The 27,846-nt window shown below is 43.5% G+C and overlaps 1 protein-coding gene across 1 annotated transcript in view; it reads left to right on the plus strand.

The window, feature by feature from the left end:
- ASPSCR1 (ASPSCR1 tether for SLC2A4, UBX domain containing) overlaps positions 1–27,846 on the plus strand; it is an 837,953-nt gene that overhangs the window by 159,148 nt on the left and 650,959 nt on the right. Inside the window, exon 5 of the mRNA XM_085617557.1 lies at positions 23,158–23,218. Coding sequence (XP_085473683.1) covers positions 23,158–23,218 — 61 coding nt within the window. The remainder of the gene's footprint in view (positions 1–23,157; positions 23,219–27,846) is intronic.

A 27,846-nucleotide genomic window follows, 5' to 3' on the forward strand; every position in this document is an offset into this window, starting at 1 on the left:
TTCATAAGGAAACTGATGTTTATTTCATTAGTGGCATTGCATTTTGGTCTGATAACAGACCATCATCAAACCTTTTTGTTACAATCATAAAGCGCAATAGAAATAGAAAAGCACAATAGTAATCAAGTGAATCAGTTAAAAGACTATTGGAAAACCTTCCATATTTTGAAACACAACAGATTTAGGTATCCAATAGTCTTTATGTAAAATATACACTAAGCTGGTTTAATCAATGGTCATTTTCCAGATTCATAAATATAAAGATATTTAAATTTAATGAATAATGCATGCAAAAAAAATATACTTTTTTATGGATCAGAGAGATGCACAATATCAACCCATTGCATATTAAGGGCGTGTTTGAGCTGTCCATCGCAGTAGCAGTCATGCTATGGATGGCTCCAGCACGTCCTAGTACTAGGGGCCTTTTTTTGGTTTAAATTTGGGCTGCTAGGGAAGAACTTTCACAGCAGCCCCAGTCATTTTTTGTTGTTGTTGTTTTTTTTATTTTTTATAATGATGATTGGTGTGCCTGGCACGCTAATGTTTAAAGTGAAAGTAAAATGAGCCAATAGGCTCATTTTACATGCATTGCATCAGTGCGGCGGGGGGGGGGGGGGCAAAACAGCCCCCTGAGTATCGAGATACACGGAGGAGGTACTGTTGGAATGAAGAGAATCTCCCCTTTCCTTTGCTATCCCTCCCTAGTGGATCCCTGTTTGGGAATCGCCGCACGAAGGCAGTGCCCAAGCAGGGGTAGACCCGTTAGACCCCAGAGAGTATTTTTAAGGGAGGGAGTGCCCTCCTGGTAAAGAGCTAGTGCTTTCCCCCAATCCCTCTAGCCATAAAATTCGAATTTCTTTCTGTCCCCCTGCCCCTACGCCGGGAGATGGAGGGGCAGAAAGGAGGTCATTACCTCCAATCTAGGTACAGCAAGTTTTATCTAGAGATATTCCACCAAAAAGTAACATGATAAACTTCAAAAGCGTGACTAACAGCAGAGTAGGATTTTTTTTCTCAATTGATTTTCCAAGCCAAAGATGTGCCCAACATATGTTTTGTGAACAGACAGTTTGTAAGTTTCTACTCAATAAGGCAGCCGAAAAATAATCACACGAAATCAACTAAACTAACAGCCTCTCACCCTGGCTGATGATAATCTATGCAAAAGCATAACAATCGCAATGTATATGCATACTTGATTGTGTTGTGATTCTGTCTTTGCTGGCGCTCCCACGGCTATGTATAAACTCTTCATTTCCCTTCACCAGCCATGTTTTCACCCCACAGTGACTTGGCAGGCAGACATTTAGAAGTTCTCCTTCTGTTCCCATAAACCAGGCTTCACCACGGTCTGAAACGTCTGTAGAGCGGTTTCAGCAAGCAGCTTTTTGTAGTGAGATGGGGATGACCTTTTTGAAAATCTGGCTTCACCTGCAGCCCTAGCGTCCAGAACCTTAGTTGTTGATTCCATTTGCTCATTCTTGTAACAAATCTACCCCGAGCCAAATGCTCTTTTACGTAATTACTAGTGAGAAAACTGAAACCGAGCAGGGAAACGGGCACTGTGTGCCCGACTGTTCTTCGTATAACCCGGTTTTGTCAGTGCAGACACTTTATGGATGTGAGTGGTCACCTTCAGCAGTATGTTGCTGCAGCGAAACATTTAAAGAGGTGATAATGCTGCCCAGAAAAAGCAAACATCCCTATTTGATAGTACGGACTTCTGTCTGTATCAGGAAATAAACCCCTTAAAACTGAATGTAATTCAAACTGGGTGGAAAGAAACTTTTTATTTTTTGTCTTGATTTTTTTCTTCTCCATACAAATTCGTTTATATATCACTGACAGTGTTCTGAATGCAGTATCTTTCAACAAGGTTATTGTAAAATTAAAAATACCACTGACAAGTTGACTTCTTAAGATCGAATGTTTATATTTCAATTTACTTGTTAGGCTGCAGGGGCAAGTTAATATACAGTATGGTATATTCTGCTGCAGTGCTGCTTTTTAATGGACAGGGGTGCTCCATAGGCCCCTTTTGAGTGAACACACTGTAAGCCTGAATCGGAAATCAGTGTAAGAGATGTGAGAACATATGACGCACACCTTTCATTACATACGTGTGTACTTTTAGACTTGCTTTCTGTTCAGCGCAGTATTTTAGATGGTTCATCCAACTAAATGGGTTTTTCTCTGTGATTTAGAAAGGACAGCAATACTAAAGTGGCCTTCCTGTACTTCAGTGCTAGATAAAATATATTCAACTATGTTAAAACGTCAAAATCACGAGACAGTTTCACATAATAAGCAACATTTTCCAATAATCTCATAATTTAATGCATAATTTCACTCTTTTGGCACAATTGGCCGACCCTGTCGTTAAATTTTGACCTCCAGCTTCTACATAATTGCCGTGGCCCTTATTTTGTGGTGTAAAATCTATGCGTTCCAAGCTTCCACTGTATTTCACTTAGGCCGTTTATCTGACTCAAAGGAGACTATTTGAAATTCGGAAAAAGCCAGAAACTCTTAATTTCCAGAAGGATAATCCGTGTTGGACTGCAGCTGTCCACCATATCTAACTTTTTGCTGTAGGCTTTGTTATCCTATACAAAGCTCAGCCCTCCCATCACAGAGCTCTTTCAATGAACAGGCAGGAAACTCGTGCTAGAAAAACGGGAAATGCATTTTTTAATCGAGATTTATTCATTTTATTTATTTAAAAAACAATGCCTTTAATTTATCTTATAAGGTCCCAAAGGCGAGACCTAATAGCTATGCCAATGCTTTTTTCCCCTCCCAGCCATCCTCAAATGCCATGTGAAAGCCTAGCCATGTGTTTCATTTTCTTGGCCTGCCTCCTGATCTTTTCACCGATGACATGACTGTATCCGACTGCAGACCACTTAGGATAGCTGTGTTCAGCAAAAGTGGAGGAGAGTCCTGCACCAAGAATCCTAGCAAACAAGCATTGGCATAGCCAATAGGTCTCGCTTTTGGGACCTTATAAGTATTTTGTTATGCAGCACAATATCCTTGGTGCAACAACTTTAACTGTTGCATGGCTAAACACTTATAAGGTCCCAAAATGCTTGTTTTTCAGTGGCAGATGAGACAAAGGCCAATGATAATTTGGTAAGGTGCCAGCATCAACGTCATCGTTCAGCTGAAAGTTCTCAGAAAGGCCAGAAAACATTTGCATTTCGAAGACACGCGCGCACCAGCATCAGTGCGAGAAAGTATACCAAAATACGGTCAACGTCAAAAGCGCTGGCGTCGGGAGTGAGAGCCTTAGAAAGAATATTTGCCGTATTTAAATTGTCCAGAGGAAGAATTTAAGAGGCCTGTGAATTCCCCAATATCGCCCCCCCCCCCACCCGCATTTCATGTTTCAGCGACGAGCACAAGGCAATTACCTTTCGGTGTTTTGTAGCGAACAAATTTAAATAAAGCATAAATATGTCCCGTGGACTTCTGTCCCATGTAAAAGGAGTCAGTCATAATTACCTAATTGAGCCAACTCGTGCCATACCTTGAAGATGCCCCTGCACGTGCCCCTCCAAACGACACCCTCATGGCGGAGTAGTGAAAGGCGCTGCAGTACATACAATTAGCAAATTGTGCGCTATGCAAATTACAATTAAAATCAGCAACTTCAGGGAAAGCTTGACTCAGAGTAATGAAGTCTGCGAGCAATCGAAACACTTTAATAAATAACAATGTTTGTTTCGCATGGTCAAGCTTGGAACGGTAGCCAGGGCAGGTGCAAAGACGCTTTATTGATGGCTGCTACGGTGAGACGTTATTCCGCACACTTCATCTTTGGAGGCTAAAACAAAGATTGCCTATGGCACTAAACTCTCATGAAACTATTCAAGGCCCTAATTTGCCTGTCTTCTAAAATGTGTATTCATGCAAGCCCTCTAAGGTGGACGGTAATGAATCCAGAGTGTCAAATCTGTATAGGTAAGGTAAGAGGGAGAGAGGGATAGTATTATCTCCCCCAGGCTTGTGATTTCAATTGCGTTTTACCGGCATTGGCACTGTATGGTCTGCGCTATCGCCGATTTTTAAATTGCTTTTAACTTGTTTTTGATGATCTGTTTTTTTAATTCTTCATCTTCTTGTTGTCTCTGCTGGGATAGTTGGGGGGTCTTTTTACAACTTCTGACAGTTTAAAATTGATTCCGCTTACCCGCACTTGCACTGCAGCCCACACTAGATCGAGGCAATTGTCCTGCTCAGCCGCCATCTTGGGTCAGGCGTGCTTGAGCATTTACACCTGGGGACATTAGGCAACGCGCTATATAGCATGCGCGCTGCGCGAACGCGCAGCAGACGCACGCAGCGGGCGCGCCAAAGGCGAGCCCGTCTGCGCCCGTCCGCGTCCCGGTTGCGGCCTGGGCCTGTCACTCTGCTCGCCAACCGGGGGGCACTCGTGCAGCGCTGACATATGGTAGGGATGAGCTACTTAATCTGAATTTGCCTTTAGGTCTCTCCCACCCTCATTTTAACCTGTTGGACGCTCAGGAGCATGTCTGTACTGTATGTGGTTTCTATCTCCCGGCCACTCCTCCAGCTGCCTCATTTGCTGCAGGCCGGAGGCCTAGGCTGGATACTGCACCTTCCATCTCTGCCGCCTTAATCAATGTACGATCCCTTAAAAAACATCACTCCGACATCTTCGAGCTGCTCTCTGACCACCCTGTCGACCTTCTGTTCCTTACGGAAACATGGCTCGATTCCAACTCTGACCCTTTTGTTACTCTGGCTATTCCTGCGGCTTATAAAGTTGCTAGGGCTGACCGCTTAGAAGGAAGGGGTGGCGGTGTAGCGGTTATTTTTAGAGAGAAGTGGGAGTTTATCAGGGGCGAGTCCCATGCTTGGGGGATAGGAGAAGCGTTAGATTTCAGTATCAGGTTCTCCCCCCATTTTCTACTTGGTGGGACTTTGGTCTATCGCCCCCCTGGTTCTGCCCACGCCACCATTCAGGTGTGGAGCGATGAGCTAATTTCTAGGGCGCTTCTAGGGCGCTTCGTTTTTCGCAGTTCCTGTTCCTCGAAGACCTGAATATACATTTGGATCAAGGGTCGTGTACTGATGCTATTGCTTTAAAAGAGATACTGCAGCTGGCCCAGCTGTCTCAATGGGTTGTCCACCCAACACATCAGGGTGGTCACATCCTTGATCCTATCTGCTCTAATTTTAATACTCTAGTAGAGGATCCTCTTCCCCTTGTGTGGTCCGACCACTTCATCACTTTTTTTTCCTGGAAGGCTGGCCCGCCCCATGTTGCCGATTCTATCTCGCGGAAACCAGACTTTAAGAAGGTGGATCCCGCCTCCTTGGCTGGGGCCCTGGCGGCCTTCAGGCCGACCCTTACAGGTGATCTTGAGGAGAGTCTCGCTGGCTTTACTAACTGGTTAGACAAGTCTATGACATGGCTGGCTACTCCCACCTCCTCTCGGTCTTCGAGAGTTTCGCCATCTAAACCCTGGTTTTCGTCTGAGCAGCGCACGCTCAAACAAGATTGCAAAAAGCTGGAACGGAGTTGGCGTCGCCAGGACTACTGTCCTTTGGCCAAGGCCGCTCTGAGGGCTAGTCAAAAGATCTATTACTCTGCCATTTGCCAGGCTAAAAAGCAATATTTCACCGAGCGTATTGAGCAGGCCTGTAATAATTCGAAGGAGATTTTTCACATAGTCGTTTTACATCCCCTGCCGCCCTCAACTGTTCGGGCCCGGCCACTGACGACTGGTGCAACACCCTCTCCTGTTTCTTCTCGGATAAAATCTGTTTGATACAAGAGTCCTTGCCTGTGTGTGCGGCGTCCCGGGTGGAAGATGGACGGACTGCACCTCTCCAGGGGACTTTGAATCACGCCCTGTCGGTCTTCTCTCCTGTCGATCCTGCTAGCACTCTGAAATTACTTAAGGGCCTCAAGTCCGGCTCGCCCTCGGAGTGCTGCCCAGCCAGACTGCTGGCAGCAGTTGCAGAGACCATCAATCCTGAGGTCAATGCCATTATCAACCTCTCCCTCGGGGAGGCTTGGGTTCCGCCGGAATGGAAACAGGCCAAAATTCTTCCTTTACTGAAGAAACCGTCCCTTGACCCCGCGATGCCCGGCAATTACCGCCCGATCTCCCTCCTCCCTAGCCTAGCTAAGGTATGTGAGAAGGCAGTGACTAGACAGCTCTCCGAATTTGTGGAAAGATCTGATGCGTTGCACCCAGCCCAGTCTGGGTTTCGGACATCTTATAGCACAGAGTCAGCGCTAGTTGAGATCTCGGAAGCAAATCGGGACTGCTTAGATGCTGGTGGCAGAGCAGTTTTGGTGATGCTTGATTTGTCAGCAGCATTTGACACGGTGCCGCATGCCAGACTGCTCTCTCGCCTCTCTGAGATCGGAGTCTCTAGTTTGGCTCTGGCCTGGCTGAGGTCCTTTCTGGAGGGTCGTATCCAACAGATTTGGTTGCCACCGGCAGCCTCTTCCCTGCAGGAGGTCTCCACAGGTGTCCCTCAGGGCTCGTCCCTTAGCCCCCTACTCTTTAACATCTATGTTACCCCTCTGGTCTTTCTGGCCGAGAAGTTGGGGGGCTAAGGTGATAGCCTATGCCGATGACACCCAGCTTCTTTTCACCTGGGGCAAGGGGGATGATTCCGTCTAGCCTGTGCAGAAGTGTTTGTCTTCGGTATTTGGTTGGCTTGCTAGAACTCAACTCAAGTGCAATGAAGACAAATCGGAGATCCTTCTCTATGGTAACTTCCCCTTGGACTTTAGATATGAGATCTGGCCTCCTGATTTCCCCCCTCCTTCTTCTGATAAGAGCTCCGCTAAAAACCTAGGAGTATGGTTTGAGGATAATCTGTCATTTTTGGTCCAGGTGAAGAACTTATCGGGTGGCTGCTTTGGTCTTCTTAAGGTTCTTAGGAGTTTTCTCCCTAGATCTGCTAAGGAAACGGTTGTTCGGGCACTGGTTTTATGTTGGCCTTCCTGGCTATTCCATGAACAAACTACAAGTGATCCAGAATGCGGCCGCTAGGCTCCTTCTTGGGATCGCTAGAAGTAGTAGTGTTCGCGCTCATCTTCATGCATTGCACTGGCTGCCCATGGTTGAGAGGGTTAAGTTTAAAGCATTGGTCATTGCCCACAAAGCCCTCTACAATTTGGGTCCCATCTATTTGCAGAGGCGGTTTGCCTTTTACGTTCCGACTGGAGCACTTCGCTCGTCAGCTCTTTTGTTGGCCAGGGTTCCGCGCTTCTCCCAGTCTAGTATTGGGGGCAGCTCGCTTGCGGTCAAAGCTGCCGTGGCTTGGAATGCTCTCCCATTTTTCCTGCGCAATACTCGGGACCCACTCTGTTTTAAGCGTCTCCTTAAGACCCATCTGTTTCCATAAGCTTGCTACTCTGGCTCTCCTCACTTGGCTTCGCGCTGGGACACTCCTCGGAGTAACTATTGCGCGTTATAAAAATATTTAACATAACATATATCGTGGCGGCGCAGGAGCAACATTAAGGAATTTTTCATGTCCTTTTGAAAGCATATGACGGCATGGAATAAAATTAAACTGACGCAGCAGCGCGAAGAAAATAAAAGTGAGCGGGCGCGTGTCTGCGAAAGTGATCGCAGGGACGCGCTCTGTGGTGGGGGAGGGGCAGAGCGAGGTGCTTGGTAGAGCGCTGTAAGGCTTTATGAGCCATGACGGCCAGACGGAGGAAAGACAGATGGCGGCTGCGCACGTGCACGCGCTCGTGAACGCATGCTTGAGGCCAGGAAAAGCCTCTGGTAGCAATTTAAAAATCCACTAACTAAATGTCTCGCAGAGCAGCGCATGCGCTGTATCAGGTGAGACCTAAAAAGGATACTAATCAACAGAAAGGACTTCACATTTACCGGTACTTCCAGCCTCAAACTTTACAGGCAGCAAGAATGCATCTTTAGGGGCTATGATGATTTGGCATTATTTTTTTGTGCGCACTAGATCTTTGTGCAGAATTGAGGTGAATTGGAGCACCTTTGTGTGGGCATCCATCTTGAGATCGTGTAGAATAGATGTGAAGTGCTTGCTGTTATTCTTCCCTTTCCCAAATGAAGTTTTGACTTGGCGCATTGGTGTCTTGTTTGCTAAACTCCTCCCCATGATTGTCTCCTATTTTTAGGCTCTGTGTTTGCTTCTGTCCTGTCTTGTTTTTGCTATTTTTATAAAGCTGGGTGAGGGCTTGTCTTAATACAAAATGTTTGCTGGACTCCTATCCCATGTGATATCACGTGCTGGTTCAGTACTTGTTTTGACCCTCTGGTTGGAGTGTTGGTTGAAATGTTGTTTTTGTCTAGTTTGTTTGGACATGCATTTTTTTGCCGTGACCCCTCTCTAAGTTCATGTTTTCTTTGCTACTGCCCTAGTTCGGCCTTTGCCTGCTACTGCCTCTGGTGGACACCAATCGTAGTGTACAGAGCTAGTTTCATTTCTGTGATTGGCATTGTGTTGCCCTGGATCACAGTGACTTTGTCAGTGAGAGGGGAAGAGAAGCTGCGGCATGGTGAGTGAAACGCATGTATAGCTAGATTGAATGGATGCAAGCAGGTTAGAGGAGCTTGTGCAGAAGATGAGAGGGATAGATGACTAGGTGAAATGTGCTGGTGGAAGTGAGAAAAGAAATGGCACGGACTTCAAGTGGAGCTGGGAGGAATAGGACTGTTAATGGGGAGCCTGGGTGACGGTTGGGGGTTCAAGGCAAAGCTTTAAGAAAAAGTAGAGCATGTTCTGTTTGTGTCTTTTCTTGCCACGTTTGGTTTTCTCTCCCATTCATCTTTCACCCGTAAAACATTTCCTTGCTTGCATTCTCGGCCTTTTAATTCCACTCACTATCTCTACTTTCCCACATACATTGCTGCTTTTGATCTTTTTCCTACTCTTCTCTTACGTTAATTTCCCTTGCTGTTTTCCTCCTTCTTGCTCCACTTTTCTGTTCAACTTCTAAAGAAAGCAAATTTCCTGATGTTTATTAAATGCAGACAAAAAAGTGAGATATAATGACAAACGGAGAACTGATACCTTAGGCATGGTCACCAAGGGATTACTGTCTCGGAAAATAAAGCATTCTGTGTGTGTTTATATGGGAAAAAGACTTCCATGTGCAGTGGGAGCTAATGGTTGGACATTGGACAAAGCTAGACCGAGGCAGAGGCACAGGACCAACCACAAAAATGAGAAAGTAACTTTGGCTAACACACAAACAGAGAGACACTGAAAGGAACATGGGCAAGTCCAATAGAAGAGACAAAACACTACAGAGAGAGACTGACTCTGTGAGACTCCCAGAGAAAGACACACACAAGGATCTTCAAAGAAGGAAGAGCTGGCATTGACACAGATCTCCATTGAAAACCTAGATCAGACAGAGTCACAGCCAGAATCATAGTTGTCGATGAAATAATCACAAAATAAAACCCAGAGGGAAAGGTTGCTTTTAACACAGTGATAAAATGAGAGAGGTGTTGGTGAATACACAAACGGCCTCATAAATAGACTGGTAAAATCACATAGACAGCCATACAGGCAAGGCTGATTGAGAGCTACCTAAAAGAGTGTCGGGGATACACAGAACCATAGAAACCCGGAGAGAGGCATATATGGAGACAGCCAATAAAACGAGGCAGAGAGAGACGGGTTCCAACTTGCTACCAGGTGTTTCGGTGGACTGGCAGGGTGCGGGGTGGCAATTTCACTGCTGTGTAGAGCCACTTTTTATTGCTGAGGGCCTTCTAGCCACATTCCGACTTGCAGCGCTTCCAAATAAACAAAGCCAAAACAAATGGTTTTAAAGGGTGCTTAAAGCGTACTTAAAACATTTTTTTTGCATTATATATATATATCAGCAAGTGATACAGCATTACATCTACAAACCAAAATCATCAGGAATATGTCAAAATGATCAGGAAAATATATATATATATATGTATGTATGTATATATATATATTTTAATTCCTGATCATTTTGGTTGATAGATGTAAATTATCAGAATTATGTGTGTGTATATATTCCTGATCATTTTGGTTGGTAGATGCAATGCTGTATCGTGACATTGAAGGCATGTTATGTTGTGTTTTTTCACCAAATATTTTGATGTCCATAATATCAGTTTCTGTTTTTATTTAGGAAGCTGATATATTCAATATGTATCCTCTTCAATTGCTGTTACTGCACCTGCAGGAGTCTGTCCTTTTTTTGGAGGTGGTCGCTCGTGGCCTCCACTGCTTCCCAGTTTCATGAGTGGGAAGGTTGGGTGGTTGGGTTGAAGGGGAGGGGGTAGGTTCAGCTATTACGTTTCTTTCTAGAACTGATGTTCTTTTGCCAGTATTACTATTATCATTATTTTCCCTTTTCTCTCTTTTATTACTCCTTTATGGGGGTTCCATTAGGAGTCAATTATGTTTTTTCAGCAGTCTCCATTTCAGATGGGAGTTATCTTGTAATACAGGTTAGACATCCACTACTATTCTAGGTCTTCACATATAGATTACTTGTATCATTGGGTCACGTATCTTAATTTTGTATTGCGTGTATACACTAACATTCTTTATAATCCAGGTCTTCTAAAACTATTAAAGGTAATCACCTTGAATAGAAAGACACTAAACCATTCAGTTAAGAGGAGAAAAATACTCCACGTCTGTCGTAAACTCAAACGCAACATTATTTCCCTACAAGAAACAAGACTAGGTGAAAATGACTCGAGACTGATTACCATCGTTGGTTTTGATACAGTTGCATCCTCCCCAGCTGTTACAGAAGTGTGGGGTCGCCACATTGATTTTTAAAATAGCTGGTATCAGTTGCTTAGAAAATAATTATGATAGGAACAGCAGATGGCTATTCCCTAAACTCTCTAAAGATGATAACATATTTACATGACTAACATTTATGCCCCAATGGGCGATGACCCCCATTTCTGGACAGATCTAAATAAAACACTCTCCCATATTCCAGTCACATATGGGTTATTGCTAGGAGAAAATTTTAACATGCATAATGGTTAGCACCTTGGACAGAATTTCAGCATGCTCATCTAGACCCAGTAAAGCTCACAAAGGTTATGAAACATATGACGCCCTTCTTAGGACTAACTGATATTTGGCGGCTTTGTAACCCTACAGTCAGTGAAATTTTATTTTCCATTCACATCCCCATAATACCTTTATGAGAATATATTACAATTTATCAAATAAATATTTTACGCCTATGATAGCGCACCCAAAAACACAACCTATTTTAGTATCTGATCATGTATTGTATCTACATAGAATTAGGTTTTGCTAACACGGTACCCATAGAAAAGATATGTTGGATTATTGAAAGATGATAATTTGAGAGAATAGATCACCTCAGCTATACATAATTTCTTCAAAAATAACCAAACCCAAAATATTGCACTTTAGATGATCTGGGATGCAATGAATGGACAAGGTGTAATGATAGATATTTTGACGATATTATGGCCAAGAAAAAAAAAATCTAAATGCTAAACTAAATTGTGTTCTGTGCTGAGAGCATTTGACATGGGATCAGATTTTGAACGTATGGTAGTGACTTTTTTCTCTCATTTGAAAAGCCCAAATTGAGGTGACAATCATAACTCGTCCAACTTTAACTTAGCCTGACGTGCCAGGAAAGATTGTCCATTGTCCCCTCTCTTATTTCTGTTGGACATTGAACCACTGTTAACAGGCATACTTTTAAATCCATGTATCAAATTCACCACCTGTACACACAAGCTAGCAGCATATGCAAATGATGTCCTAATTTTTACAGAAGAGGTTGATTTAGTGATTCCTGAAATTGTTTGGGGATATTTCCTGACTATGAATAAAACAGAGGTTTTTCCTGAAGTTTTTATGCAAACCTAAAATGATTGGATCATCTGGCTTTAAGTGGCAAGCAGATTATCTAAAATACCTTGGTATTGAATAAATAAAAATCTGTTGCTAACCAAAATCCACCTAGAGGAAAAAATAACAAATAAAATTAAAACACTTACAGAAGCATAGTCTCCTAAATTCAGTTATTTGGTGGGGTAGACTAGAATGCAGTAAAATGATAATTGCCCCACAAATAACCTTTTAGTCTAGCATGTTCCTGCTATTTCTTTTTGCAGATTTCTTAAAGCTATTGATGAAATGTTATCTAAATATATCTGGAAAAATAGAAAGGCCAGGATAGCTTCAACTAAACTGAAAACCTATAAAACTAATGAAGGGAAGAATCTTCTCAATTTTTATAAACACCTTACTTGTTGAAACAGGCTTGTTGGCGTTTTTTCCCGTCATTGGGCTCTGTACCGCCATAGTTGGAGTTGGAGGAATCGATTATCCACCCTTTCTCCTTCCTCAATTAGCTCACTATGTTCGGCTTAAAATCTCTACATTCCTGGAACATTATTCAATCCACATCTAAGGCTATCTTGTTGTTGGCCCGCAGATTTCTTAATAGACTGAAAAGTTCCAAGATAATCATGCCTGTGGCTTAACCCCAAGGTTAAAATTAATGGAAAAAACACTTATGGGACTATTAGGCAAAGTTGGGTATTCTTACGATCCAAGATACAACTCATACTGATGGATAACTCCGTCCAAAAGAGACGGATTGCATGGCTTCTTGAAGAATGTAGCTAAACTGGGTCATGTGGCCAGGTGGTGCTATACTACAAGACACCAATATACATGAATTAATAACTGATAAATGGAGTAATATATTCAACTCATTTAATATTAATCCATATGGACTAAAATCTAGACTAATGAACCTAAGAATAAAATTTCACCCTTACATATCCAATGTAAATAATGGGCATTGAACTGCTGCTTCTGGACTCCTTGAAGATGATCCAGGTGGGATTACGGAGTCTTTCTCCTGTTGGACTTGTGCCAAAGAAACTGCTGACTTAGAACATGTGCTGTTGTATTCTTTTTGGGATCAATTAAGTAAAACCATAGGTGGGATATTTCACACCCATATCCCACTCTCATTGTATAGTATGCCGCTTAACACCCTTACTGATGCAGATCTTTTTCTTATAGATCTATTACTTACAATAGGTATCAAAATGACACTATGTGAATGGAAAGACTTCAAAAAACTTATCCTACCATACTTGGTGGTCCTGGGTTTGTTTTATAAGAAGCACGGATAACACCATCTCAAACACTATATCCAATTCAAGTAACCCCAAAGCACTATGAAGTAAATCAGGCCTATAAACAGATTAAAATGATACTCCTCACTGATAATCAAGTTAAAATTGTGTTGTCTCCTAGGTATATCCAATCCTTAAAAGATCTCTCTTTATTGTTTAGTGAATCAAAGCAAGCAATAACCCTATTCTGACTTCATCCATGTGCTCTCTTTTCTTTTATCCTCCTTTAAGCTTTTTATTATTTAATTTACTTGATTAGCTTTTATTTTTTCGGTTATGATATATGTGGCTCCCAATATAATGACTCGATGTGTATAACTCAGGTATTTGCAAATAGGCAGTGGCGGCTGGTGCCTTTTAAAAGTTGTGAGGCTTAAAATTTGGGGATGAGTGTTACATTGTGAGAGCGAAGCCAGTCCGACCGAGATGGCGTTGGGTGTGGTTTGGATCAGGTCAGCCGAGGTCAGGTTCTAATAACCATTTTTTACACTTCCTCGTTCAGTCATGTAGTTCCTATAAATCTATATAGGATCTGCGTGTTTAGACAACATAAACTGTGGGATTGGTGTCCAGACTGATTCCAGAGACCTCCACCGGATTTGTTCGCCTGTGAACCAGCTAGCTCACAGGGCCACTATGAACTCCTCTTACCAAGGAGAAAATAGTTTTGGGCAACTGTCTAACATGACAACCTTGACCCCTCAGGGATCGTAGAAATAGTACAGTACTTTTCGCTCAGTCACTCGTGCTCACTTTGTCTCAGAGAGATACACAGAATAAACTATGGGGATTTTTTCAATAATCATTTATTGAGCCAGCGTCATTCTAGTATAAAATGTGTTCTGCAACAACCTTAAGATGGAACCAGATATAAATGATTATAAGCACCAACAGAATAAATGTATGGTAGATTTCTACCATAGTTCTAAAACAATAGATATATGCCGGTATTTAGATATATGGCAGGAAAAATACGTACTCCTACGATGCTAACTCCAACTAGATGTACCTAAATGTACCTAGCCTGTATGGAGGTGTAAAGCCAAGAATCCCCCCCCTAGGAAAGAACCAACCCCATTACCTGGTGTGAGAGAATGAAGGACACCATCTTGGTTTCGAATGGACACTCCGCAAGGGATGTCAGACCACTGCATGCTTGAGTATCTGCATGCAGGAACCTCAGCGTCTCGTGTCGGCATGGAAGTCTTTCTCCTCTTCCCGTCCCAGGAAAGATATGGTGTTTATATACCCAAAAGGTACCCTCAGGGTCTACCTTGCTGTCTCATGTCGGCCGAGGAGGACGAAAGGGATGACCCTTATACATAGTTCTATTCCAGAAGATGTAGAATATGGTAGTCCTTCTGTGATTCTGAAAATCCTCATGCATAATAAATGAGGTTAGTTTTCGTAGAAAACCACACAACATTTATGCAGCACCTAAATAGGTAAAAGGTCACCACAAACCAGTTATGTAGTACAATGGCACAGTAAATGTAGGTGACAGGTTAGGTGACTACCCAAGCCTATATTGAGGTACATTTTAAATCATAACGGTTTGTGCTCAATGCCATTGCTGGTGCTGAGCATAGAGAGGGAAGATAAAAAGACACAGGAAATGGCCAATCACTGCATGGCTTCATATTGAAGCCATGCAGTGACTGGCCATGTTCTCTTGACCTGAGCCTTGCATTCTGCGCTGCCTCACTTGCAGTCCTAGAGGCATATTAATGTCCCCTGAACCAATCCAAACACTGCTCACGAGCTGTTTGTTAGTAAACAGGATAAAAGCAGCACCAGGATAGGCTGGGACAGGCAGAACAAGCACTCCTTAGGAGACCGGGCGGCTACAGCTGTGATTCCGCCAGCTCACTAATTGCGCAGGTAGAGTGAGGCCTCAGTTTGCACGTCAAGCAGGTCAGAGAAATGCATGCACACTTCATTTAATAAGCTTTGGCATAGCCAATAGGTCTCGCGTTAGGGAGTATTTAGTTATGCAGCGCAATATCCTTGGTGCAATAACATCAACTGTTGCATGGCTAAAAACTTATAAGGTCCCAAAGGCGAGACCTATTGGCTATGCCAATGCTTGTTTTTAGAGGCCTAGCATGCAGTTTTAAATGTAGGCTGGTAAGAAAGGTGCCAACCCGAGGGGCAAGGTCTAGAGAGAAATAAGATAAGAAGAGAGGTGAGTTATAATGAGATAGCACAAATAGAAAGGTGAAGCACAGAATGACAGTTAAACTGAACTTTTATCTAATGCATAATACATGTGAAGTTCAAACATACAGTAATTATTTTCAAACGTTCCCTACACCGTGTGCACAGAGTATATTTCTGTATTGTGTGTATTATACAAATAGTATATCCTTCAATCACACCCTGAGATCTCATCTCTTCAACCCAATACTATGTACTAGAAGGTTTAGAATATTGACTGTTTGGTTTGGTGTACCACCATTCAGTCTTTTTGGAGTAATCAGCTCTCTCATCCAAATTTGGGATCTATCGGAAAGATCAAAAATGTAAAAAAATAAACTAAACCCATTGGATGAGGGGGAGCAATGTTCCTGTCCTCCAGTGCACATTTAAAATACAGACCCTGCTGTCCGGGCTCTCTGATCGGCAGGCTGCAGTAGGAACATTTCTGTTGCAGGCACCATTATAGTATGCACAGCTTAGTCCCAACAACATGAAAAACTAAAATAAAAGGGTACATAAGGAGGCAAGAATGCTTAATCGCAAGGCCCATGTGGGAGGCTCCTAGAAGGACCTCCCTAAAAGTAAAAAAAAGGGCTAATTTTAATGCAGAGTTCATGAGCCCAGCTTTGGGTTCCCGAACTAGTTCAGAACATATCTGGCCTTGATGGAGTTCAGGCTTACAAACCTGAACTCAGTCAACACAATGGCCCTCGCCTGCACTCATCCTCTGTTGCACACGGCAGGTCAGCATGTAGAGCACAGGGCCTTGGCCATGCACATTGGGGGTTGGTTTCTTGTAACAAGTTGAGCACTTAGTTCAGTCCCTGCTGCGCACGGCCAAACACATCCAGTTCAGTTGCAGAGAGACTGGCTACAGGCCAGACCCATCACTCACAGTGTGCTGTTTAATACTGAAGACCATACGCTGTTGGTTCAGTGGTGTAAGGACTTGTGCAGGGCCTACATCCAGAGCCCGCTATGAATGCTCAATCAAATGCACACTCATTACACTATATTGGAGAGCAGATCTGCCCGAGGTGGGTCATGAGTGAGACGGCCCACGTCTATGCACTGCCAGTCTGCGAAGGCTGGTCAAGCAAAGAGTTAGTAGCAGGACATTAGGTGCACCGCAGCTTGGACTCCGAGCTCGTCCTTTCTGAAACTTATGCTTGGCACAATCAAATGTAATTTGTTGCACGATTCAACGCATTGAATCATATGGTATAACCCCATCCAGTTCTCTACCAATATTTAAAATTTCAAAGACAACAGAAAAGATGGAAACAAGAAAGTGTAAGGTCAGTCCACAGATTAATTAAACAACTTTGCTCACTCTACACACACCCTCAATATCAGAAAAAAAAGTAGGTTAGAAAAATGTGTAAAGGAAGAGAAAGTATCTCACGTGTGCACCACCAGAGGAGCTACTGGTTGGTTCTCACCAGCTTGCCCACGTTTATTTCATCATTGATAGCTTTCTCATAAAAAAAAGTGAAGTGTCCAGTGCAAGGAAATACAAACACACAACAAAAGAAATGTGTATTGTGACAACAGGAACACAAACAATGTACCAACAAAGACAAAGAAGGGGTTAGACTCCCAAATATACTTTTTATTCTTATTAGGAGTCTATCCCACTGTTTAAAAACACAGCATGTTGAATACCTTGTTAATGACGGCCAACATGCTTCATTGCCAATTAGTTTGTGGCAAATTCATCAGGGCAATAGAGGTCAAAGATCACCTCCCTGGACACATAACAATAAAAAGGACTGACGAACACAAAGAGACACCATACAGCTTAGTTAGTTCAACGGGATGTCCCCAATAAAAACTCATATGTATATTCACAATTAATCACGGAAAGAATGCCATGACTCTGAACTCAGGTATATTACCTATTTGGAGCTATGGGCCCACATACCAGCCACCAACCAGTCACAGGGGCGTATAACCTGTTTGCTTTCGCCTCCCTGTTCAAAAAAGCACGACCATTGCTAGTGCCTGCATCTGTGAAAAGAATATAATAATGACGGGGATTGGTCCCCAGTATCCACATCTTCGCCATTCATCTTATGAAACGAAGATATTCCAACTGTTCCACAACCGAAATACAGACAGGGTCGCTCAAATGCAAGTCACAGAAAAACAGCGCACCTGTAGCCCTTATGATATACCTGTGGCCTGACATGCTGTTGAGGTGGCCCATGCGTGGCACATGGGACCTGGGGTGGCAAATAAGGTACGAGTCGGGTGGGAGGGACAGTGTTTTTTTTATCCCGCCCGTGGCCCATGCTGTCCTACTTCGGTGTGTAAAGCCAAACGGCACGGTGCTCTGCGCATGTGCCAACCATTGTTTTGACTGAAAATGCCATCGGTTTCGAAAACGGCGCTTAGCGCCTCGACGCAAATCGAGAAGCCGTCTCACTACACCCAAGTCTAGCTGGAGGGGGCGGGGAGAGACCCAAGGGGCAAGGGCCCTCGGGGCAGACATAGATGTACGAATACAGTGCGGCTGAGCAAAATGTTGCAACTTCTTGACAGTTAATTATCAGGAAAAGCGACGTTAGAAAATGGAATGTGGTAGTGGGCGCTTTCAAGGCCCCTCGCAGACGTTAAAAAGAATGTAGGTGCCCGGGGAGGGGCTATCAGGGCGCTGTTTGCAGTGGCCGGGGAGTCTGCCGTGTTCAGTCTCCGTCTTCAACTCTCCCTCCCTCCCTCGTCCCCATTTGCAAGCAGAGCTCTACGGCGGCGGTGTAGCATAGCAGCTCCTGCTTCCAATGGGGCTTCCGTTCACCAGATACCGTAGCTGCTCTTCGTGAATCCTTGCGCAAGTCCGGATCAGCAGTGGGAGTTTTTTGCCAGCTCCTCTGCAATGCTGTTTTACTGACCAAATATGAATGTTTGCCACAAAAAATGCCACGTTCCTTTCAAACGTTGCAAGGTGCGCTCATTTTCAAACACATCTTTAAGGAGTTCCCCCTCAGATATGCGGATATTACGCATGAATATTTGGGGTAAATTCCTGTGCTACTACCATCTGGATCGAGGCCACCCGGGCAGAAATTAGGAGGCACACTTAAACGTTCCATTCAATAAATTTCCCTTAGCCGTATTCGTTAATAAGAGATGAGCGGTGTCTAACCACAGCTTTAATTTTTTTCGGTCCACGCCTGGGAGAAACACGGTTTATGTGCAGAAAAGTACACGTAAACACAGTGGTCAGCGGTTGTATTAAGTATAGAGACGCGCTTTTTTAAATGTCTACACTGCTACTAAAGATGTATATACTGATGCATTTAAGTATGCAGCGCATCTGTCTAGTCGTCTGTAGTATAATCGCAGGAGGACGAATGTCCTTTCATATCACAGACTGATTATTCCCATGATGTATGTAGGGAACTCTGGGACAGGACCTGTTCTGTTTGGGAAGGCAACGTATGTACTTTATGGAGTGGAAACACAGCCGTACATGCCAACATTTTAAACCTGGCGAGAGGGAGATTTTAAAAATAAGTTGAGGGAATTGATGTTTTTCAAATGACTAGCATTAAAGTAGAGGGAATTTCAATGAGTTGGAAAACACCTAAAAGAAATCAAATTTTTGGTTTAAAAAAATCGAGTCTAACCGTAATCTGGTCTGTTGGCATGTATCCGTTGCACATTCTTTAATTGGGCTTTTAAAAGGGCGGTCTGTTAGCCGCGCTTATTATTTCAAGACTGACCTCGGGATGCCTTGCTACTCGTAGAATACAACAAGACCTGCGGCTGCGAGACGCGCTCTGTGGTGGGGGAAGGGCATTGAAGCGCGAGCGCGCGCTTGGGAGAGCGAGAGGAAAGCCAGATGGCGCCTCTGCTCGTAACTGTGCGCGTAACCGTACGCTCTATGCCACACAAAAAGCTGTGGTCGGCTTTTTAAAGCCCACTCACTAAATGTCTCGCCAGAGCAGTGCATGCGCTGGCTCAGGCGAGACCTAAAAAGTGAGTGATTCATTTGAGCCTGCTTGGTGTTAATGTAGCACAACTGCCACCCACGCTCATGGACAGGAAGTTAAGGCACCCGCAAACCGGCCCATCTGGCTGAAAATAAACCACTTAATACAGGTGGCAAGGGGTCACAAATACAGGGGGGGCAACAACATTGGAACAACATTGTGCCTTAATGGTGGAACCACCCTTGCACATAAAAGATTTTGTTGATTCACATCATCAACATTGTAGTATTGTTGTCTTAAAAAGTGTGTTAATGTACTTTATGCTTGTTAACCTAATATAGGGCTAATGTATGTACCACTTTTTTTTCTTTTCCTTTTGACTCCTGTTCTTGTTTATTGAATGCAATAAAACCTATATTGAACAAAATAAGAAGCTCTGCTAGTAGGAACGTGGCCGACAGGTCCTCTGTAAAAAAATCGCCCCCCACTGACAGTGAAACTGACCCCCATCCTGCCAGCCCACCGAAATGCCTGGTGCCTCTGGTAGGCCAGTGCTGCCCTGGTGAGAGAGTCTGAAGGACGTAGAAAGAAGTGCAATGTAACAATAGAATAATATAGCTAATGGAAATATAGCTAGATATGGAAACTGGCACCAAGATGAATGTGACTAAATGCAAAAATAAAAGTTTGACTGCCTAAACTTGGTTTTATGCTCAGATTTGTACTATAGGGAAATATTATTCTTCATGTGAGGCCACCATGGTCTAAATTTCCTCTTGTTCCTAGCCCTATGGTGTCATCTTTCTGCTCAAGGTCTTGATGTCATTTTTTAACTTAGAGAACCCTCACTCAGATCGTGAACGACTCAATCATCAAAGCCATTTGCTTCCAGTACTGCAGTCTATCATGCACTATGAGATACATTGGGAGAAGGCTTGCAGGAGCCCCCAGAAATGCTAGCGCTCTCCGCCCTTATACAATCAATTACTGCTGTGAAATTGGTGTCGAACATCTGTGCTTTCACGCAGGAGGCCTGCTTTGACTAAGGCACGGCTTGAATGGCAGACAGATACTGAAAGGAATATTGATGAGTGCCGGCAATACTGCTGCGCTATGACCAAGGGATTCTCTTTAAACGGTAGACACCGACTCGTGCACTTTAAATATATGAGTATATTATACCCCGGAAAGGTTGTATAGATATGAGTTGTGGGACTCGAATGTCGGCGTTGTGGTGCACAAGAGGCTGACTTTATACACACGGCGTGGATTTGCCCAGCGGTCTTAACTTTTTGGGAAACTGTATTCCATAAGCTAGGGACCATCACTGGCTTTTCTTTGGAGCTTGACCCCTTGCTTGCATTACTGGGATTTGATAAAGCTGGAAATAGGAATGTAAGGAAATTGGTAGCTATGGGACTACTCCTAGCTAAGCGCCGTGTTGTGATGTGCTGGGCAAGAGGGCCTGCCCCAACTCTGCAGGATTGGCACACAGACATGGTCTACTGTAATACTCAAGCGGATTTGTATGGGGATTTATTACCTCAGAGGTCTCATCCCAAGAGCTTTTCGGGTCCGTATCAAGTGTACCTAGTGAACAAGGAGATGGGTGAGACAATAGGGGTGGCTAATAGCCCACCCCCTTGAATCCTTCCTGGTTACGCTCCTTACAGATCCTAATCAAGAGGACTCCCGGTGACATAAGATAATATGTGTATGTGGTGACAGCCTGCTTCTCAATATGTGCATCTGTTGTATGCTGTGCCATTCGATGTGAGACCTGTTAAGATATCTGTGATTTCTGTTACATTCCTCGTCACTTTATTCAGATGTTCTATTTATACTGTTATGATTTAACCAGCCCGATATGAACACTGCTTGTATAATTTGACTCAGTAAATAAAGTTTTTGAAAAATGTTGCTCCTGAAATAATTACTAGTAACTAAAATGAAAACAAATTGTTGGTTAATTACGTGGAATATGTCAAATATATTGTTTTCAATAACTGAAATTATCTATAAATAAACAAGTCAATTTTGAAGCAAAAAAAAAAAATCCTAGCTGCTCGCTTCTTTGATAACCACCTCCTCTACACCACTCAGTTCTGATTTTGGCCGAAAGCACAGTTCAGAGACAGTCCTCATCCTACTGGATCTTTCCGCAGCCTTCGACACAGTCTCGCACCTCATTCATATATCCTTATCCAATCACTGCACGAAGCCAGCATCCCAGGTCCAGCACTTTACTGGATTTGCTCCTTCCTGACCGGCTGCATCCAGTCGGTCTTCCCGGCCCCTACACCTTGGATGCCATCGGTCTCATCTGTGGAGTTCCACAAGGTTCCACGTTCAGCCCCACTCTGTTTAAAGGATACATGACCCCAGTCTCCAGAATCATTCGTGTCCACAAAATCACAATTATATCCTATGTTAATGAAACCCAGCTCATACGCTCCATCTCCAACAAGACGCCACACCTCTGGACCAATTCCTCAGCCTACATGACCAAAGCCATTGTATGGATGAAAACCAAATGCCTCAGCAAAGCACAGACAAGCTGGAAGTAGTAGTCCTTGGCTAGACACCTCCCTCTGGGACGCCACTAGTGGCCTGCCGAACTTGGACCCACAGTCCTCCCAGCAACCCAGTCAAGAGCATATGACAACTCGCAATGACTGGGCAGGTAAACATTGCTTCTGTTTTCTGCTTCCACACACCCAAGATGCTCAAGAAGATCTTCAAATGGCTCCCCACCAACACTCGCAGGACCGTCACCCAAGCCATCATCAACTGCAAACTGGACTAAGGCAACACACTTTATGCTAGAATAAACGCTCCACTGAGCAGAAGACTCCAGACCATACAAAACTCAGTAGCCAGGCTCACCCTCAACTTCCCACTTTCACTTGCATCACCCTGCCCCTCAAAAATCTCCACTGGCTCCCAATCTACAAACGAGCACTCTTTAAACTCCTCACACATACATAACAAGCCTTGTACAACACTAGCCCCACGTACCTCAACAACTGCATAAACCTCCACAAACCTATTAGACAATGCTGCTCAGTTGGACTCCTTATTACACACACCTACTTAAATAAGCAAAAGAACATCCGGCAGTCGTTCCTTCTGCTATCTCCTAAAGCCTAGCGTGAGCTGCCTCTGCCATCAGAACCTCCTCCTCAGTTCTTGAATTCTTCAGGAAACTGAAGACCTGGTTTTTTACCTAGTCCTGACCCTATCTTGGCCCATAAAGCTCGCAGGACCGTCACCCAAGCCATCATCAACTGCAAACTGGACTAAGGCAATGCACTTTATGCTAGAATAAACGCTCCACTGAGCAGAAGACTCCAGACCATACAAAACTCAGTAGCCAGGCTCACCCTCAACTTCCCACTTTCACTTGCGTCACCCTGCCCCTCAAAAATCTCCACTGGCTCCCAATCTACAAACGAGCACTCTTTAAACTCCTCACACATACATAACAAGCCTTGTACAACACTAGCCCCACGTACCTCAACAACTGCATAAACCTCCACAAACCTATTAGACAATGCTGCTCAGGTGGACTCTTTATTACACACACCCCTTAAATAAGCAAAAGAACATCCGGCAGTCGTTTCGTCTTCTATCTCCTAAAGCCTAGCGCGAGCTGCCTCTGCCATCAGAACCTCCTCCTCAGGTCTTGAATTCTTCAGGAAACTGAAGACCTGGTTTTTTACTTAGCCCTGACCCTATTTTGGCCCATAAAGCTCCTGCTTTAGTGTCCTTTTGTTGTACACTTTGAGTTGCTTAAGAGTTTTCATTTTCTCTTTGTTTTTCAGACACCGTATGGAGGAATTGTGCCATGAGTTCTTGCCAGTCTGCGTTTACATGAGAGATGAGGTATGATTGGGGGAGACGAATAGATGAGTGACCTCAAGTTGCTGGATGTAATGCTCTATTATGTACACTTAAGGACCTCCTTTGCGATCTTAAAGTCTGAATGGTTGGCACACAGAGCCTGGTAAATATGGGAGGCTCATGCATACCATTCTGGGCATATTTCCCTCCTTACACATTTCAGGTGGAAAAGCGAAATTTTACTTTGCTACTTAATGCTGAACAGTCATGCCAATGCATTCTTTTAGTCACAAAGTAACTGTTGCCCATCATTTGAGATGTGTCCCAGAATAGCAAGCAGGGAGAAAGATGGCTGCGGCTAAGTACTAACTTTCAAATATTAGTTAAAAAAAGTGACACAAGTTATGTATGAAAAAATAAAATGGCTGGGTGGTTTTGGGATTTTGTATTGTGCAACATTTAATGTTCAAAAAACCTTCAGTGTAGAAATTACCCTTTAACTTATCATCTTGATCATATACTCTTCACTGATATTGCTTTTTTTTCCTGACCATCCAAAAAGTGCTTTGGTGCCTCTTGTGGAGTATGAGGCGCTATAGAAATGATGAGATGCAACCTCTAGTTTTTCTGAAATAAGCATACTGTGGGTATCTAAAATCACAGAAAGACCCACATGCTGGTCTTCACTTTGTCGACTTGAAAGCCTCTCAGTTACAGAATGCCCGTTCTGTCGAAAGATTTTGCACAGACCACTAAACAGAGAATGAGTTTGACTGAAGACAACTGGAACATCCCACACGGTATGCTTCTTATAGGCTGCTGAGGGTCCTCAGTCATCAACAAATACTCTGGAGTGCACAGGCTTCACCTCAACACTTTTTGACATCCTCCTTGTCTCCTCCTCATGGGAGCTCAATGGAAGGACATCATCCCAAAGGTTGTGGAGGGGTTATTGCTATAACTGGGGTAGTGTGGGAAAAGGGACTGTTGTCGGAGCTGACTTGAATTTGTTAGAGCCTTTTATAAATCATTTGTAGTGTAAGCTTGAAGTTTTAGTGAAGGAGCCATTTGATAAATGTAAGATCAGAATGACCGCAATTGAAAAAGCAGTTTCTGGCCTGCTCACTTCACCAGGACCGCCATAGGAGGACACACACTCTGGCGCACACACCCTGCCATGTTCTAGCGGAAGTTGCTGAAGCTGCAACAATAGGCCTGCCCCTTGGTGGTCTGTTGGCAGGGCCCAGTAGGAGCCCACTGGGTGATGGTCCTTGGGAGAGGACAAAGGGTCCTACAAAGCCTGTAAAGCGTTCCCGTTCCTGAAGGCACTTGAGCCTAGTAGTAATGACTATTTGAGTTCAACCAGATGCCTCCCAACTTTGCGAATATCCATCCTCTCCTAGTCAGTGGAATGACTGGCTGACCCCTAGAAGAGGGAACTGGTCTCTTCCTCATTTCTCTGTGGTGTTGTTTCAACCCCTCTTGCAAAGCCAATGAAGCCTTTTAATGTTGTACGGAGCCATCAAAGCGATCATAACCTGCTAGATCTCACATTGGCGTGGGACTAAAGTGGAGGCGATAGTTGTTATGGACAGCTTGCCTGCAATTTAATGACGGTCTGTTATCAAGGTCATACACTAAAATGGAATAGGGTGATAGTAGAATTTTTTTTAATCCAATTTGCTAATTCCTTGTGGCCAAGATTTTGAAATCTGTCTGGATGTGGCCACAAATCCCATTGCTATCTTAGCGTCTTAAAGACGATTTGTACCCAGGTCTCTACTTCTACAACACTTCCTGGCCCACATCCTAAAAAAGACTCTGTGTAGATGGTTTGATTGTAAGTCTTCATGGGTGCATCATGACTTAATGAAGGCCTTCAAGGACACACCCAGATCAAGAATTGAAATTGCGGCGTGACACCAGAAATACAAAGCAGATATCAAAGAGAGAAAAAAATGATCGTAAGCAGAAGGTCCGACACCCCCTTTTAAACAGAGTACCCTTAAACATAACCCTTCTTTTGGGAGCTACTAAATCATGCTATTTTTGCTGTTGATGACTAAGGATCTATTTGTTCCCATATATCCGCAGAGAGCTGGATCAAACACTTTGAAGTAATCTATGTGACATCGGGTAGTGAGTCTTTTGACAAGGAGTATATGATTAATCAGGGCCTGTTTTAAATTGAGTTTCAGCTAGAGGAAGTGAGTGAAGCTATTTCTTATTTATCCAAGAACATAGTGCCAAGTCCTGATGGGGTGCCTTCTGACTTAGCTACTCTGTTAATGCTGCTATTAAAGAAGGTATCCCTACATCCTGGAATCAGTCCATAATTATACCTGTCTTCAAGAAGGGGAAGAAAGAGTATTTCCGGTTGATACAGGTCTATTTCTCTATATGACTGTCGTAAAGGTAGTGGGGCGAGTGGTGCTATGAAGGCTTATGTCCTTGGTGGAAGTTAAGATTATTCTGTCTGACCTTCAATATGGTTTCAGGCCAGGATGAAGCGCACTTGACCAATGTTTATATTTGCAAAATATACAGTGGCCAAGCAAGGCTCCCTTCACATGGCGTTCATGGACTTATTGTCCGCCTTCAACAGGGTTAATAGGTATTACTTATGGAATATTATGCTTGATCTGAGGGTTGACAAAATAGGTTTTTTTTTACATGATTTGGACAAGGAGTAGTCAGCGGCTGTAAGATACAATTTAGACGTCCGCTGCACTGACTTTTTTAAGGAGAAGCATGGGTCAGACAAGGGTGTATGATTGCCCCATTTTTATTTACCCTGTACATTAATCACTTGGAGGACACATTGTGCAGAGCAGGGTGGGTTCTTCATCAATTCCAGCTCTTGTATATGCCGAGTGTCTAACAAGTGTCTAACGAAAGTATGTATGGGAAACATCGTTTACAACGCGGGGATTACATCGCGATGCCATTACATCGCGGTTTTTACAACGCAAGTCGTTACAACGACTTGCGCTGATGGCGCTCTAGGACAAGGAATAGTATAATTTACTATCCAACACCTTCCCTACTGTACGTAGACTGGAGTTGGAATAGTAAATTATACTACTCCTAAGTCCAGCGCCCTCCAACGCAAGTCGTTGTAACGACTTGCATTGTAAAAACCGCGATGTAATGCACCGCGATGTAAATGTATGCGTTGTAACGTCATACATCCGTATGTAGACAACTGGATGCCAACGAAAAGTGCCTTGCAGTTTTTCAGTTGTGGTTGAAGGGTTACTGGGATCTGCTAGTCTGTGTTCAGTTGGACACAGCTGAGAGTTAAAAGCAATTAAAGGCCAATCTGGTTCCTTAAAAGCTTTAAAGGGAGATAAAGTGTTGGAGTGATGCTCAAAACTCACAAGGCTCCCAACGGCACTACCAATCTTCAGGGGCCATTATCCAGAAACCTTTCACTCACAAAATAGATGTGGTTTTGTAGGGCACCAATAGAATTGGGGGCACCTACTAGACCCAAAGGTTTCGCCAGGTCCAAGCTGGGAATTGGAGTTTAGGTTTAAGGTGAACCTTGCCAAGCTAAAGGCTTGGTTCTAATGGTTCTAGTATCATGGCAACATAACCGCTAATGGGGCACAACTCCAAGACCTAGGGTTAAAAGTAAACTCCATAGTGTCTCTTTGACATTGCATAAGGGTAGCCTGACTCTCTGGGAGGCCAGGGAAGTTGCAGGCTCACTTGCGTAGCAGTTCTAGAAGCAACGCCTCTGGAAGGATTTTTGCCAGCTCAACTGTAAAGTTCTTGTACATCCTGAACACTTACTCTTTTTGAGGACCTCCAGACAGTCACAAGCCCTCTATCTAGACAAAGGGAAGAAGCGAGCAAACCAAACATTGCTTCTTTAAAACATCTGAGAGCCTGATTGTGAGTTCTGCATAAAATTGCAATCCCTTTGCAAACACCTCTTTGTGCAGAGATTTCATTTATAAGTGGTACACTTTTTATCACACCTGGTAATTACTGGTGCAATACGTTTGTACCCCTATTACATTTCAGCATGTTAAAACTGCCATAATTTTCTGTGGGCAAACAAAGGCCTGGTAATCAAATCCAACTGTTTTTCCCCATTACTTAATAAGACATCAGAAAAGGTGATATTTATGGAAACCAGTAACATATACCCTAAGGATTCGAAGGTTCATAATTTCTGTAAATGCTATATCCTGAATCAGTTATTTACTTTGATTGAAACAAACAAGTATAAACTGGATAGAAAGAATTCTATTATCCAAGTCTTTTTGCAGCACCAATTAGGCATCATCCTTTATCTCCACTATTGTTTACCTACCATCCCTTTCTATGCTATTCACTGACAACATGCCATAATATGGTCAACCAGTTGGAGTATTTTGGTAGAATTGATAGATCAGCACTTTAGTTGTCCAGGTCGTTGCTATTCAGCCAAAATCCACAAGTGAAACTGGACTCCATCTCTGAAATCCCCAAACTAGCCTGTGATTTGCCACCCACAGGATCCTCCCCATTTCCGGTTGTTTAGAAGGCTTAGATAACATCTCCCTTTACTGTACTTAGCAACTTCTATGGCCACCACATGTATGCTTCTCTTGTGTGGTTTCTTACATGCTTCCTGAGACTTTTCCATCTACTCATCAGAGGGACAATTTACAATCTTA

Source organism: Triturus cristatus, chromosome 7 (assembly GCF_964204655.1).
Source record: "Triturus cristatus chromosome 7, aTriCri1.1, whole genome shotgun sequence".
Lineage (NCBI taxonomy): Eukaryota > Metazoa > Chordata > Amphibia > Caudata > Salamandridae > Triturus > Triturus cristatus.